Source organism: Bombyx mori, chromosome 17 (genome assembly GCF_030269925.1).
Source record: "Bombyx mori chromosome 17, ASM3026992v2".
NCBI lineage: Eukaryota > Metazoa > Arthropoda > Insecta > Lepidoptera > Bombycidae > Bombyx > Bombyx mori.
The window spans coordinates 13,900,177-13,914,788 of record NC_085123.1 but is presented as its reverse complement, the minus strand read 5'-3'; the positions used below and the strand labels follow the sequence as shown (position 1 = coordinate 13,914,788).

The 14,612-nt window shown below is 40.8% G+C and overlaps 1 protein-coding gene across 2 annotated transcripts in view; it reads right to left on the bottom strand.

The window, feature by feature from the left end:
* Nucleotides 1–14,612, bottom strand: part of LOC101747053 (protein tweety) — a 114,104-nt gene that overhangs the window by 9,369 nt on the left and 90,123 nt on the right. For both annotated transcript variants that reach the window (XM_021352131.3, XM_021352133.3), the window contains exons 5-12: nt 13,840–13,968; nt 10,921–11,064; nt 9,698–9,910; nt 4,242–4,370; nt 3,372–3,509; nt 2,255–2,399; nt 1,488–1,633; nt 518–615 (exon numbers count right to left, since the gene is read on the bottom strand). In XM_021352131.3, the coding sequence (XP_021207806.2) occupies nt 518–615; nt 1,488–1,633; nt 2,255–2,399; nt 3,372–3,509; nt 4,242–4,370; nt 9,698–9,910; nt 10,921–11,064; nt 13,840–13,968 (1,142 nt within the window). The remainder of the gene's footprint in view (nt 1–517; nt 616–1,487; nt 1,634–2,254; nt 2,400–3,371; nt 3,510–4,241; nt 4,371–9,697; nt 9,911–10,920; nt 11,065–13,839; nt 13,969–14,612) is intronic.

Genomic DNA, 14,612 nt, shown 5'->3' with positions numbered 1-14,612 from the left:
ATACTCTGTGGTCGCCGACTGTAGAAGTCGAGACAGGACTTTTTGGCGGGAACGCGAGGAGTGAAGTTGTGTGATTTGTTTTATTTTGTCTATTTAGTGTTTCTTCAGGTTTAAATGTGTAATAATGGTGATTTCTTTTCTTCAGGTTTAAATGTGTAATAATGGTGGTTTATTAACTGTTTAATATCTGTGAAAGTGCACAAATGTGGGAAAATAAAACAAAGCCGCTAGACGTAACTTCTCGGGTACTCCAAAAAGTCCACTGAAAAAATCTTAGTAAATGACCACCATTTTACTGAGATTATATTTCATCCCATATCATCTCATCTTTATTTCATTTCACTCCATATTATCATGTTTCATAAAAATAAGAATATAAATTAAAATAAGACATGACCTAAAGGTCTTAGTTACCAGGTCATAAAATCTAAAAAAAAAAAAAGTAGAAGCGGAGACTCAGATGAGCGTGAGTGATGTGTGTCCGCACGTTTATTTGCTTACATACAAACAAACTCACTTTGTGTTGATATAGATCCAAGCGTGAGAATCGACCAGGACGATTGCAGTGAAGAGGAAACCGGCCGCCACCGCCGCCAACAACTGGAGGGTTAATGCCTGGAAGAAGACATACATATTTCATTTCTTTTGTCTGTTTTTATACTGTTTTTTTATTGCCTCTTTAGGCAGACAAGCATATGGCTGTTGGTCAGTGGTTACCGTCGCCCATGGATTTAAGCAATACCAGAGGCACAGGCAAGTCGCTGCCTACCGCTTCATACTCTCTACAAGCCTCGTTTGAAGAAGGACATGTCATGGCGCTCGGGAAACACCGCGGAGGGGTGGGGGCTCATTCCAAAGCCGGATGGTACGTGGCAGAAAAGATCTTTGGAAACGCACTGTGGATGAACGCAGTGGTTCCAGATAGTACTGTATCCCTATACTGCAAAAGCACGTTTTGGTGTATAGAATATGCGTGACCGAAGTGACGTCATTATACAATATAATGAACTATTCGGTATCTTATTCGTTAACAAACTATAATACATTTTTAAGAACAAAAAAATACCTTACATTTCGATAACATTATATATACACACACATATATCTATATATACATATTTGATCATATTGTAATACATTGCGTTTTGCGTGAGAAAGCATTGTAGTCAAAATGGAGTGTCATCAAGAAATTCGCCCACTGAGTTTCTCGCCGGATCTTCTCAGTGGGTCGCGTTTCCGATCCGGTGGTAGTTTCTGCGAAGCACGGCTCTTGCTAGGGTCAGTGTTAGCATCACTCCGGTTCGAGCCCCGTGAGCTCACCTATTAGTTACGCTGAAATAACCTCTCAAGACTATCAGCTTAGGTAGGAAAAAAAAAATTTGATTATAGTTCTTAATATCCACTTTGAAACACAATCCCTTCTAAGTTGTTGGCATGTCACAAATAAATGATCCTTGTGCGTGTGGTCATAGAGTTCAATTTGGTACCTGTAATCCAGCATCACAAGCCGCGCGTGCTCCTGCCACGAAGTAAGCTCTGGCCATGCGGCACTCTAGGGCTCCGCTCAGCGACACTAGTGCACGCTCGGCCTCCCCGGTACCGGCGCCCAGGGCTCCGAGGGCTGGCTGCAGACCTGTTTCGTGAGATCAGAGGGTATTTTAGTAAATTATTATTAATGAATAATAAGCTATTAAAATATAGGGTGTTTTAATAAATTAGTATTAATTAATAATAATTTATTAAAACACCTTACGATTTACCTTAGATTTATTTAATTAAATAGTTATTATTAATTATTCGGACATTGTGGTAATTGAATCGACATCACCTCCAACAGATGACGCGTTAGTCATAGCGCCCGACGATAGAATTAGTAAATAATACTTGTAATGATTGCAAAATTACACAGACAAAAGCAAAAAACAAAAAATTTTTGCAATCGATAGCAGATCAAACAAATATTTGTGGATTTTCGACTTCACGCTACGAAAGTACACAACGCTATGAAATCCAAAGAGGGCTGCGCTTCCCGCGTACTTGCTGGCGACACCTGTCGGTAAAAGTTGGAACTGCATTTGCTGTCTGTAACTAATTACCAGGTCATAAAATCCCTTAAAAAAAAAGCTATGATTCGTTTTAGCAACAACGTCAGGTTTGAGCCCCGTGAGCTCACCTACACGTCAAGCAGAAGCTGAAAAAGCCTCTCAAGGCTATCAGCACATAGGTAGGGGGAAAAAAGGCCTGGTGGGATTACCGGGGTCGTTGAAGAGCTGCGGGGCGCCCCGGGTCAGCACGGCCAGCGCCTGCCGCACCGCCACCACGGCACGCTGGGCGTTCCGCAGCTCAGCCGTCAGGACGTTCTCGCGGGACACCTTGCACGACAGGTAGTAGTGGACCATCTGGAACATTCACAGAGGGGCGTACAGCACGAGACACCCAAGCGTTTCCGATCCGATGGTAGATTTTGAGATTTTGTGGTCGTCGTGGCCTGAAGGATAAGACGTCCGGTGCATTCGTGTTGAGCGATGCACTGATGTTCGAATCCCGCAGGCGAGTACCAATTTTTCTAATGAAATAAGTACTCGACAAACGTTCACGATTGACTTCCACGGTGAAGGAATAATATCGTGTAATAAAAATCAAACTTAACTAATTACTGGTGGTAGGACCTCATGTAAGTCCGCACGGGTCGTTACCACCACCCTGCCTATTTCTGCCGTGAAGCAGTAATGCGTTTCGGTGTGGTGGGGCAGCCGCTGTAACTACACTGAGACCTTAGAACGTATATTTCAAGATGGGTGACGTATTTAAGTCATAGACATATTGAAGTCTATGAGCTCCAGTAACAACTTAACACCAGGTGGGCTGTGAGCTCGTCCACCCATCCAAGCAATAAAAAAAAGAGCTGTACAGCACGCGACACCTCTGCGCTTCCGATCCAGCGGTAGATTCTGCAAAGCACTGCTCTTGCTAGGGTTAGGTGTTAGCAACGTGAGCTCACCTACTCGCTAGGTTACGCTGGCATAGCATCCAAGGCTACCAGATAAGATAGGAGAATAAAAGCAGTATGAGAGTACGCTCACAGAGACAACATAAGGAATAACATAACAAATTGAAGAGCAGGTTAGCTACGTATGGACATGTGATGCGTAGAGGAGATACATGTGACTAGGGCTGTATGGAAATGGTAGTGCAAGGTAAGAGGTCGACCGAAGAAGACATTGGTGGAGTGTGTGAATGAGGATATGAGTGCGTGAGTGAAGTGAGTGTTCAACTGACGTCTGATAGAAGAGAATGGGAGAGAAGACTCAGCTGTGCCGACCACACCTAGTGGGATAAGGTCAAGGTAAAGTAGAAGAGAGTGCACTCACGTCGGGCGAGAGGCGGTGCGGCGCGTGGTGCGCGAGCGCGGCGGCGGGGTCGAGGCACGCGTCCGCCGCCGACACCGCGCCCGCCGCCAGCAGCGCCGCGCCCGCCCAGCACGACACCAGCCCGCCCAGCGCGCACACCTGCGCACGTACGCACACCATTATACTTGTCGGAGACTCTCATTACAGATGCATAAAAAACACATAAAAAGAAACAAAATCAGGCTTGTAACATAAGCTATGTGCGCACGACTTAACAAGCCAAAGTGCTGAATGTGTACACAACGTTCCTTACAACAAAACAACACGATAACGAAAACTAATCTAACTTATAATATAAGGAAAAAAATATATTCACAATATACAATTAAACAATTACACTACTTAACCTATAGTGGTCCCGCAGTAGTCGAAATTCGACTATAATTAATTAAAATTATAAGTTTGTACACTATTATGATTCTATTGTCAAAGACTACACTTTAGACAAATATTCTTAAAAACAAACAATATTTAATCTACATATTCTCAATTTGACCACAGACTGTAAGCAATAAGAAAAGTTAGACAATAAACAAATAGTATGCATGCGTGTGTGTGTCAAATAAAATACATGATGTGTGCAGTGTGTGATGTTTTTTTTTTATTGATTTAATGTATTTTTATGCATAATTTAAAAAAATATTAACATTCTGCACTCTCTCTCTATATTCTCTATAAGTGTGAGAAATTTCATACTCCTTCGTGCGCGCAATTTTCGTAAAAAGGAATTCAAAGTTTTTGCTTCACGTATTAATATATAGATTACGTAGTTAGCTTAACAAAACAACACCGTCGTTTCCGAAGGCCCAATGTTCCGGTTACGGTACTCACGCAGAGGAGCAGCAGGGCTCTCCGGGAGCGCCGGGCCGCGGCCGCCAGCAGCGCCACGCAGACCGCGCCGCCGCAGCACCAGCCCGCCATGCCGCCGCCCCAGCGAGCCGCCTCCCACACCCACAGCCGCTGACAACCGAACGGTACGTGGCATCAGAAACAACAGTCTCTAGAGAAAATAGCGGACTTTTTGGCCGGAACGCGAGGAGTGGCAGAAGTCGAATGGTTTTAAAATATTACGGTTTTACATAACAATAAAACCGATATTATGTGCCGAGAAGGAAAACATACAGCATTGTATTATGAAGAAGCAGTGTGTACTTAGCTTAGATTCCTTGTCTATGTCCAACCATAGACAGTCAATTTAGTTCCATCTTTAGCCGCTAGGTGCTGCCAGCAAGTATAAAGGGAGCGCAGCCATCTTTGATCTTCATAGTCTTCACCAGGAAGAACTTCCTGCAATGCTGTATGTTTTCCTTCTCGGCACATAATATCGGTTTTATTGTTATGTAAAACCGTAATATTGATGTGCCTTTGGAAAACATACAGCATTGTATTATGAAGACGTGTTTGTTATCTGCTGGTGAAATTATTAAGCACAACGCTATGATGAAATAGGTAAAGCCATAATAAAATTATGAAGCGCAATGATAATGTTCATAATTTATATAATTATTAAATCGAAAAAACAGTTGTTAACTTCCATGTTAATTCAATAATTAAAAAATATTTATAAGTTTGTAATAAACATTTTATCTTTTATATACAAGAAAATGTATAAATTGTATAAATGATGTATATACATCATGTAGAAGTAAATGTGTTGAAAAAAAGAATCGTGAGGATTTTTACGAAGCTCTATTATTCGGCAATATTTATTGTAAACGTTTGGATGATTTGCAATTGCCTCTAGAAAGTATTTCGTCCATTGGTTCATTATCAATCCATCTCAGAGGCTACTGCTGATCTACAACTTCTTAGAGATGCGTTGATGCCATTACCTCGTAAGGTTGAACGAAGACCAGTTTCCAATTACAGTACGGGATGCCGCTTTTGTGACAACACACATAGTTAGAAAAAAGTCCTTACGAATCTTACCGGGCATGTCTTTAGTTTCATGTTTAGAAAGCGCTTATGCAGATTATTGACGAAAATGGATTTCAATTTTAGACCCAAAGATTGGTATCAGAAAGATGTTTTTCTCTGTTATCAAAGAAACTGTCTTTAGAAATGTTGAGCAAAGTAAGGTCATTAACTCTGCGTCCCGTAGCCAGCAACATGGTTGTTGGTGTCCTTCAAGCTACATTGAGGCGTGATGTGGTGGCTGGGTTTGAAGAAAACCAGTTTAGAGCTATTCTCGGATCTCATGTGAATGGGACTACACTTAGTAAAATTGTAATAAGTAGTTGAATTTTGTTTAGCCATTCCGATGGCTTTTTTAAAATAGCAATTTTTATTAGAGAGCTTGAGAATGTTTGCTGTCCTACATGTATTTCGCCCACAGAAAGTCGACAGCGCTGCTTTATGATGCAGAAGGATTGTTTTATAGGCAAAATTTTTTTGGAAAAGAAGAAAGAATTTGGCAACATCTGCAGACTTAGGATCAATTTTAAAACTGTAGCACCATATGCACCATCTTCTAGTTGCTGGTAAGTATGCTGACAAAGTGGATTGACACCAGCTAATTTTCAATAAATCTTCTCCTGTTTAGACCAGTCTATTATTTGTACAACCTCCCCCCCCCCCCTTTCTAAGCTTTCAGGGTTAATGTTTAACCTGTGGAGGAGGCAGGTTTTGGATTTCGTGCGAGTTATCTAGCGTTCGGGATCTGAGGGCTTGGAAACCCAAATGCTTTCGCTCAGTCTGGGAACACTACCAGGTAGGTTCCCTAGACACTTGAAGTGAGTCAGTACTTTGGGGAGAAGGTTGAGAGGAGGAATTCTCCATGCTAGTTGCATCCTCTACGGTCTGCTGAAGGTATCCAATCTTGGTCGGCGAATGGGTTTATATCTGGATGACCCCACTTTCGAAAAACTTTTGTGGTCACTTGTGGTAAAAAGTGCCATTTCGCAGGTTGATTTCCTCGTGATAGCCTGTCGGCTATGATGTTGTATCTCCCCGAGAGATTATAAGCTGACAGTTATCTTGAACTTATTGCTTAGGTTTAAAAATCGAAAGGTCAACGTTAGTGAAATACTTTCAAATTCATTTTGATTGTCACTACCATTGCAAATAGCTCTTTTGTGGGTGAGCCGTTTCTGTTGTTGAGCTGACCATAGACAGGACGTTAATATTTTGTCTAATTGTAACCCCTACCCATGTGCGAAGCTTCCGTTGCCAGGAAATGGTTAGTTTTGGGTCTCGGCAATGTTTGACATGTGGCTCCGCGTCAGCACTGCATTTGTAACCCCTACACATGTCCGAAGCTTCCGTTGCCAGGAAATGGTTGGTTTTGTGTATCGGCAATGTCTAACATGTGGCTCCGCGTCAGCACTGCATTTAATTGTTAACACATGCAGGATGGCCTGTTTTTTACCCCTTTTCTTGAAACTTCGCAAGAAAATTTGCAAGTTAGCATAGATTGATGTAATTCCGTCAGAGTTTGAGCTAGGATGTTGTTGAGTGGCCACTTCATTTCTCGCAATTTTCCATCGAATCCCCAGACATGTCATCTCTTGAACCAGTGTACTAATTGATTTTTTGTAAGGCTGACTTGGCAGCCCAAATAATCCAAGAGCTTTACAGCTTATGTGGCCTGAAGACTCAACTTGGACTTCTTTTGATGGACCTGGTGGGATTTGCGTAGGTGGGATAACACTCAACATCCCTTTGCACGCAATGTTTCCGCGACCGAGCATGCTATGCAAGCAAAAAAGGTGTATTTGTCTTCATGGACCAAGAAAAAGTCGCGTAGGTAGGTTAACATTTGACTTCCCTATGTACGTAAGGTCTTCGCGACCGAGCATGCTATGGGAGCAAAAACGTTTATTTGTCTTGGTGAAACAAGATCATGTCGTGTAAGTAAGCTAGCACTTCGATTTTGCACGCAATGCCTCCGCGACCGAGCATGCTGTGGAAGCAAAAAGGTGTATTTGTCTTCAAGGACCAAGAGAAAGTCGCGTAGGTACGTTAACATTTGACTTCCCTATGTACGCAAGGTCTCTGCGACCGAGCATGCTATGGGAACAAAAACGTTTATTCGTCTTGGTGAAACAAGATTAAGTCGTGTAGGTAAGCTAGCACTCGACTTCGCACGCAATATCTCCGCGACCGAGCGACCGAGCGACCGAGCACCCTATATAATGGAAATTGACATGCCAGCCCAGATAATCCAAAACCTTCACAGCTTCTGCAGCCTGAAGTTTCAACTTGGATTTGTTTTGGTCGACCAAAAGGAAGTCGTCTAGGTAGGCTAGCACTCGAGTTCCTTTTGCACGCAAGGTCTCTGCGACCCAGCATGTTATGGAAGCAAAAAAGGTTAATCCAAAAGCTTCACAGCTTCTGCAGCCTGAAGTTTCAACTTGGATTTGTCTTGGTCGACCAAAAAGGAAGTCGTCTAGTAGACACTAGCACTCGAGTTCCCTTTGCACGCAAGGTCTCTGCGACCCGCATGTTATAAAAGCAAAAAGGTGTGGCTCTGAAGCCAGACCGAAGGGTAGGCATGTCATTTCATACTAACTCATAAGAAGGTACCGATTCCTTCCTGGAGGTACTGAACTGGTACCTTGGTACTGATCCTCAAGAAGTATCGACGAAATTTTGCGACTGATACTAGAAAAATATTCCTGAGAAATGTTCAATTCTATCATCCAGTCCCCTGGGTGGAGAAAGTTTGGTACCTAGGTGTACGAAAACAGTTAGGTGTTTTATCTTTACGACCTTGTACAACTCTCGAAGATCGAAAATTGGACGCATTGCTCCGTCGCTTTTCTTCCGCAGAAAAAGGTAGGTTTTTTTTTTTTTTTTTTTTACGGTATTTGGTAACCATACATGGTTTACAAATTATTACAATTTTGGTGGCACTCAGTGCCTCCCGTCGGTGTCTTCAATTGCCCCCCTCTGGATTGTGCCAGATGTTACGGACTATGATTGTTTATAATGTTTGGCTTGCCTTTTGTACGAGATCGTGACAAATAGGATTGTAGCCCTCCGAGGGACTGAATAGATTTCAATTTACTATTATCAAACAAAAATTCCTCAATGAGTGGTGCGTTGGCAACAGGATACTTTGTTAGAGACCACGGAAATTAAACTTTGACGTCTTATTTCTATACATACGGCCTTTTTTCCCGTATACAATTTAAAACGCTTTTTACGGGTAACTTGTACGACGGAGACGATTTGTCAAAGTTTTCAGTAATTATGTTACAAAGATTATTAGTTTAAATCTGTTGTGTTTTTGTCAAAATTTCCGTATTGACGAGATCAATTTGTTTACAACAATTTTCGTTACATTCAATTGTTACACACAGTTGATGCATTATTAGATTTACAACGTCACTGACCTGGTGGGATAACGAGCCGATTCGAAGATCGACCGTTACCTTTGAATCCCGTCGTTTCTTACGCAGAGACTCCTTTTGTTCTTTTTCGCTTGACGAGCTGTTCGAACGCGAGGCGTCTCCATCGCGTCTCGCCTGGACATCTTCCCTCTCGGAAATTATGGAGCTTGACTCAACATCACCTCCAACAGATGACGCGTGATTCATGGCGTCCGATGATAGGATTGGTAAATAATACTCGTAATGATTGCAAAATAACACTCATAGAAACACAAAATAAATATTTTTTGCAATTAATAAGAAGTCGAATAAATATTTGTGGACTTGCGACTTCACAGTACGAAAGTACACAACGCTATGAAGATCAAAGATGGCTGCGCTCCCTTTATACTTGCTGGCAGCACCTAGCGGCTAAAGATGGAACTAAATTGACTGTCTATGGTTGGACATAGACAAGGAATCTAAGCTAAGTACACACTGCTTCTTCATAATACAATGCTGTATGTTTTCCAAAGGCACATCAATATCGATATTTTTCAGACAATTATCGATAATGTACCACTTACTTTTATGAAAAATAAAAGATTTTAAGGCCGGTTACATTTAATATATAAAAATACATTAGAGCCAAATGCATTTACAAATATTCACACATAAATGTTAAACAATTATGATGCGATAATCGACATTTCGTGTATCGTTTCTAAAAGATTAACCAAAATTCCAATATCCTCACTGTCTATGCGCACACTACGACCAAAAAAAAAAAAAGAAATCGGTCAACGAGCACTATTGAACCGCACCGACACTTCTCTAGCAGCAACCTTACGCACAACACCTGTATACCTGTATATTGTCACGGCCGTTATGTCAAATATAATTTGTAAGGAAAAATAAAACAATCATTTCTTTCGTACACCACTTGTTTGCCTCCTCTTCCGCGCCAACACTCACCTTCATGAAAGCGTCCAGGTTTAAGGCGGCGAGGGGCCTCCTTAGGTTATCGGCTGCCGATGCAGCAGCACTGGCGTTGTTCCTCAGAGCTGACAGCGCTCGCAGCAAAGTCCCCAGGGCTGTCTGGTTGACTACGGGAGCTTCCAGGGCGTCCGTGAGGCGGACCAACGGGGCTCGCGCGCGGGAACCCATCGCCTCCTCCAGGATACTCGACTGTGATAAATATAAATAAAAAATCGGTTGTCTGTAAAGTCGGTTTACTGACGATAATTGAACGTGACAGCGTCATAAGAAAATACTGATGGAATGGTTTCATTTTTCAATTATCGTTGCTATAAACAATTGACACCACATTCACTTTTCACTGAACTTCATACTTGACGAAAACATGTAAATGTATTATTGTATAGCAGCTGTCCACGCGGATGCATCGCTCACTCAAGTAGGAGAGAGACAGATGTCGAACGCTGCCGAACGCGGAGGCCGATTGTGCCTCTTTGTCGCTCGTTGCGCGCTCTCGCTTGCACTTCAAGCCTTAAATGGAACGCCTCAATGAGTCATGTTTTTTCGTGCGTGCAGCCGGCTCCATCGAATTATAAGACGTTGTCACGTCAATAATAATAATAAATCATTTATTGCCTTTCACATTAAATAAAAAAAAAACCAAAAGAGAAAAAAAAGGCAAAAGGAGGTGACTCAGCTAATGCTGTTCAAGGTCGATAAATAGAACAGCGCTGATTTTCAGTCACCCCCGTTTCCCTTTGGTTCATTGCGGGAATGAAGACTAGTGTTAGACTTAGAACACGGTGTAAACTAGTATAAAAATAAGAAAAACAAAAATCAAATTAAATGGTGAACCCGAATACAAAACATACATAAGCACACACAGTAATAATAACCTGTGGGCAGCCTACAAAGAAACAACAAAGAAAATAGAATAAAATAAAATAAAGCACGATAGTACTATTTAGGTGGTAGGACCACTTGTGAGTCCGCGCGGGTAGGTACCACCGCCCTGCCTATTTCTGCCGTGAAGCAGTAATGCGTTTCCGTTTGAAGGGTGGGGCAGCCGTTGTACCGAGACCTTACAACTTGTATCTCTAGGTGGGTGGCACGTTTATGTTGTAGATGTCTATGGGCTCCAGTAACCACTTAACACCAGGTGGGCTGTGAGCTCGTCCACCCATCTAGGCAATAAAAAAAAATGTTGGAGCGATACTGACTTGGTTTTTAACGGTGTTGACGAGTGCGGCCAGCTGGTTCCCGGCTTGGATGCTCTGCAGCATGGCGTTGTGAAGGTCGTCGTTTCCGAAGAGACCAACGCCGATAGCACCGCAACACAACACCGATAGGAACATCAGAGTTATCTGCGAAGAAACGAAACCTTCTAGAACAAACACAATTTATTTACCATCATTCAAACGAAATGGGAATCTCCTGTAATCAAATTGCAATCTTAAACTAATCGAGCTAAAGCTTTTTATCGATTCAAATAACTATTTTTAAGAAATAATAATCCTACAGTTGCCCTCTTAGAACAAATAAAAAAAATACCTTTAACAACATTGGAGTAAATGTAAAAACTTTAGTGTTTAGTTCTGAAAGTTCAAAATTATATAAAAACCACTATCCAATCACTGTGATTATGAGAGGTTTATGTTAAATCTTGTTCTTTCACGTCAAGATAAACAACATTTATGATATTATCTTTTTCTTGACCCAAAATGACGTCACGTAATGAGGTTAAGTTCAGTTTAGTTATGAAAAGTTTGCAAGACAATCCTAAATAAACTAGAGGTCCCGCAGTAGTCGAAATTCGACTATAATTAATTGGAATTGTAAGTTTGTACACTATTATGATTGTATTTTATACTTCTATAATCACATATTTCGCCAAGACTACGCTATAAAAAATATTAACAAAGACAAACAATATTTAATCTATTCTCAATTTGACAACAGACGTCAAGAGCAAAAGTTTGACAGTAAATAGTATGCATGCGTGTGTGCGTCAAATACATGGTATGTAGTGTGTGTGATGTTTTCTTTATTGATTTAATGTATCTTTTATGCATTATTTTAAAAAAATATTAGCATTGTGCACTTCTTCTCTATATTCTCTATAAGTGTGGAAAAAAATTTCATACTGCTCCGTCCGCCCAATTTTCGTAAAAAGGGATACAAAGTTTTTGCTTCACGTATTAATATTTAGATATGACGTGATCCGCCAGGGCCCAGAAACTGCGATACTTTAAGACAAATATTTTGTTTGTATGGAAACTGGCGACATCTTGTAGCGCATGCCCCTAAACTTATATATTGATAAAGTTAAGGCATTTAATTACTGTATAACTAAACACAGAAAATAAATAACTAATAAATCATACAAGTCTTTACTTGTGATAGACAAATTGATTAAATTTTATCTGTTTGTGGTTTCTGGAAACTTACAAAATCCTTCATTAAAAATAAAATATAGGATAAATAAATAATATGTTACTGCCATCTACAGGAGCAATGAGAAACTAATCGAAGCGAAGCCATCTAGTGTCCGACGCCCGTAAACATTTTTCTTGAGTGCTTGAGTTGCTTATCTATAACTAATTGATGTGTATTATCTATGTGAACCGCATTGACCCTGCTCAGAGTGAAGTACACGACGATTTAATGTCAGTCAATCGTAAAAGAGACATTCTCAATTTGAGTGCATTTGTTTTTTTTTATAGAGCACATGTTCGATCGTCATTCGTGTGAGAATAGCCCTGATTAGCTTCGCAGTTGTTTCTATATTTAGTGTCGGTTAGTGCCCACAGGGTTACTTACTGATGGTTTTAACACGCACACACGTAATTGTTGATTAATATTATTCTGATCGTTTAATTGCCTTGGCTTTATTGACCATTAACTCTTTTTCTTTTTTTTATTGCTTAGATGGTTGGACGAGCTCACAGCCCACCTGGTGTAAAGTGGTTACTGGAGCCCATAGACATCTACAACGTAAATGCGCCACCCATCTTGAGATATAAGTTCTAAGGTCTCAGTGTAGTTACAACGGCTGCCCCACCCTTCAAACCGAAACGCATTACTGCTTCACGGCAGAAATAGGCAGGGTGGTGGTACCTACCCGCACGGACTCACAAGAGGTCCTACCACCAGTAAAAATTCGTCTTTACGCATTAAAAGTGTACAATTCCCAGAAATATTCGAAATTGAGTTAATATGCGGAATCATTTGGTATCACCAGTATTTTTCTCATAAATACTGTCAAAAGAGCGTAATTTAGATTTAGTTTTTTTTTTTTTTTAGTTTACTGATATTTTGACTACTATTAACAAAATTAATACATAATTTTATCTTACTTCAAAAGACAGATAATGTAACTTATAAAAACTAAAAAATAAATGTTGCAAAGGTGATTAATATTAAAAATATCAAAATAAGTTAAGCCTTTAAAACACTCTCCTGTAAAATTTAGTAAGTTTTTAGATTATACAGGTACATTGCGTTACAAATCTTTTTTTCTTTCACTCTGGAGAGATGACATCTCATTGTAGAGCGAATACGGAACCGCTTACAAAACGGTTAATGGGCTGCCACTGAACAACGTTCCTCTCCGCACCTACTATAAAATTCTAGAAAGGTCTTCCTCAGCACCGCCACAAATAATCCTTCAAACCTACAAAGAGAGCATCTCAGAGTAGGCAGAAGCCTGGTATTCCCAATGCCAATACTTATAGGTGATGGTAACTACTTTTTTATCGCCGCTAAAGACAGACAATTCACCTAAGAACAACTGGTTACCGTTGCGTATTGATATCAAGCAATAAGGTCACAAACTTGTAGGCAGCGGCTTGGCTCTGCCCTTGGCATTGCTGAAGTCCATGGGCGACGGTAACCACTCACCATCAGGTGGGCCGTATGCTCGTCTGCCTACAAGGGCAATAAAAAAAAAAAAAACTAGCCACTGCTAACTCGCGCTTGTTTACCATATTCCCAATGACCAATAATTGAGTAAATCAACTTGTACCAAACAAAAAATTTCTAAACGACTAGTAGCAAAAATTCTCCATTAAATTGACTGATATGATTCACTTTAATAACACAGACATCTTATCCCGACGGGCGTGTGACGCAATAATTACCTTGAGAGCTGTGATACTCTTGGGCGGTCGTTGTTTCCTGTCGCAGCATCTAGTCAGCAGATAAATCAACAGCACGAGCAGAGTCAGTATAAGCCAAGCGCCGGGTATAGAACCGATAATTCCAAGGCTCTGAAAACGCAAAAGGTGTAAGTACATAAATTGATCTTTTTATTTATTCATTTCGAATTAAGACAAGTAATTGACGAGACACAACAGTATAGGACCTTATGAACCAAGATTTCGACAGGATAATACCTATTATCCTGAATGAAATCGTTAAGACAAGCTGGCGATCACAACTTTATTTTTATTTCTTTATTGCTTAGATGGGTGGACGAGCTCACAGCCCACCTGGTGTTAAGTGGTTACTGAAGCCCATAGACATCTACAACGTAAATACGCCACCCACCTTGAAATATAAGTTCTAAAGTATCAGTACGAGTATAGTTACAACGGCTGCCCCGCCCTTCAAACCGAAACGCATTACTGCTTGCAACTTATGTTATTTTACCCGACAAACCACAACTTGAAAGCAGTAGGCCTATTCTACCAGATAGTATTTAGGTAAGAAATAGGTGCTTCTGCCAATAGGAACGGATCGCAGAAGCATAAGTAATAATAACTAGAGAACTACTAATTAAAGTAAACCTTTTCGACGACATTTTCTTTGTTAATGTCTCATTGCTCACCACTTAAGATCAGCTGAACCGAGTGCTCGTCGCCGAAAGCAGAGTTGGAGCCACATTGTATGTTCCAATTAATAGCCCAACAAG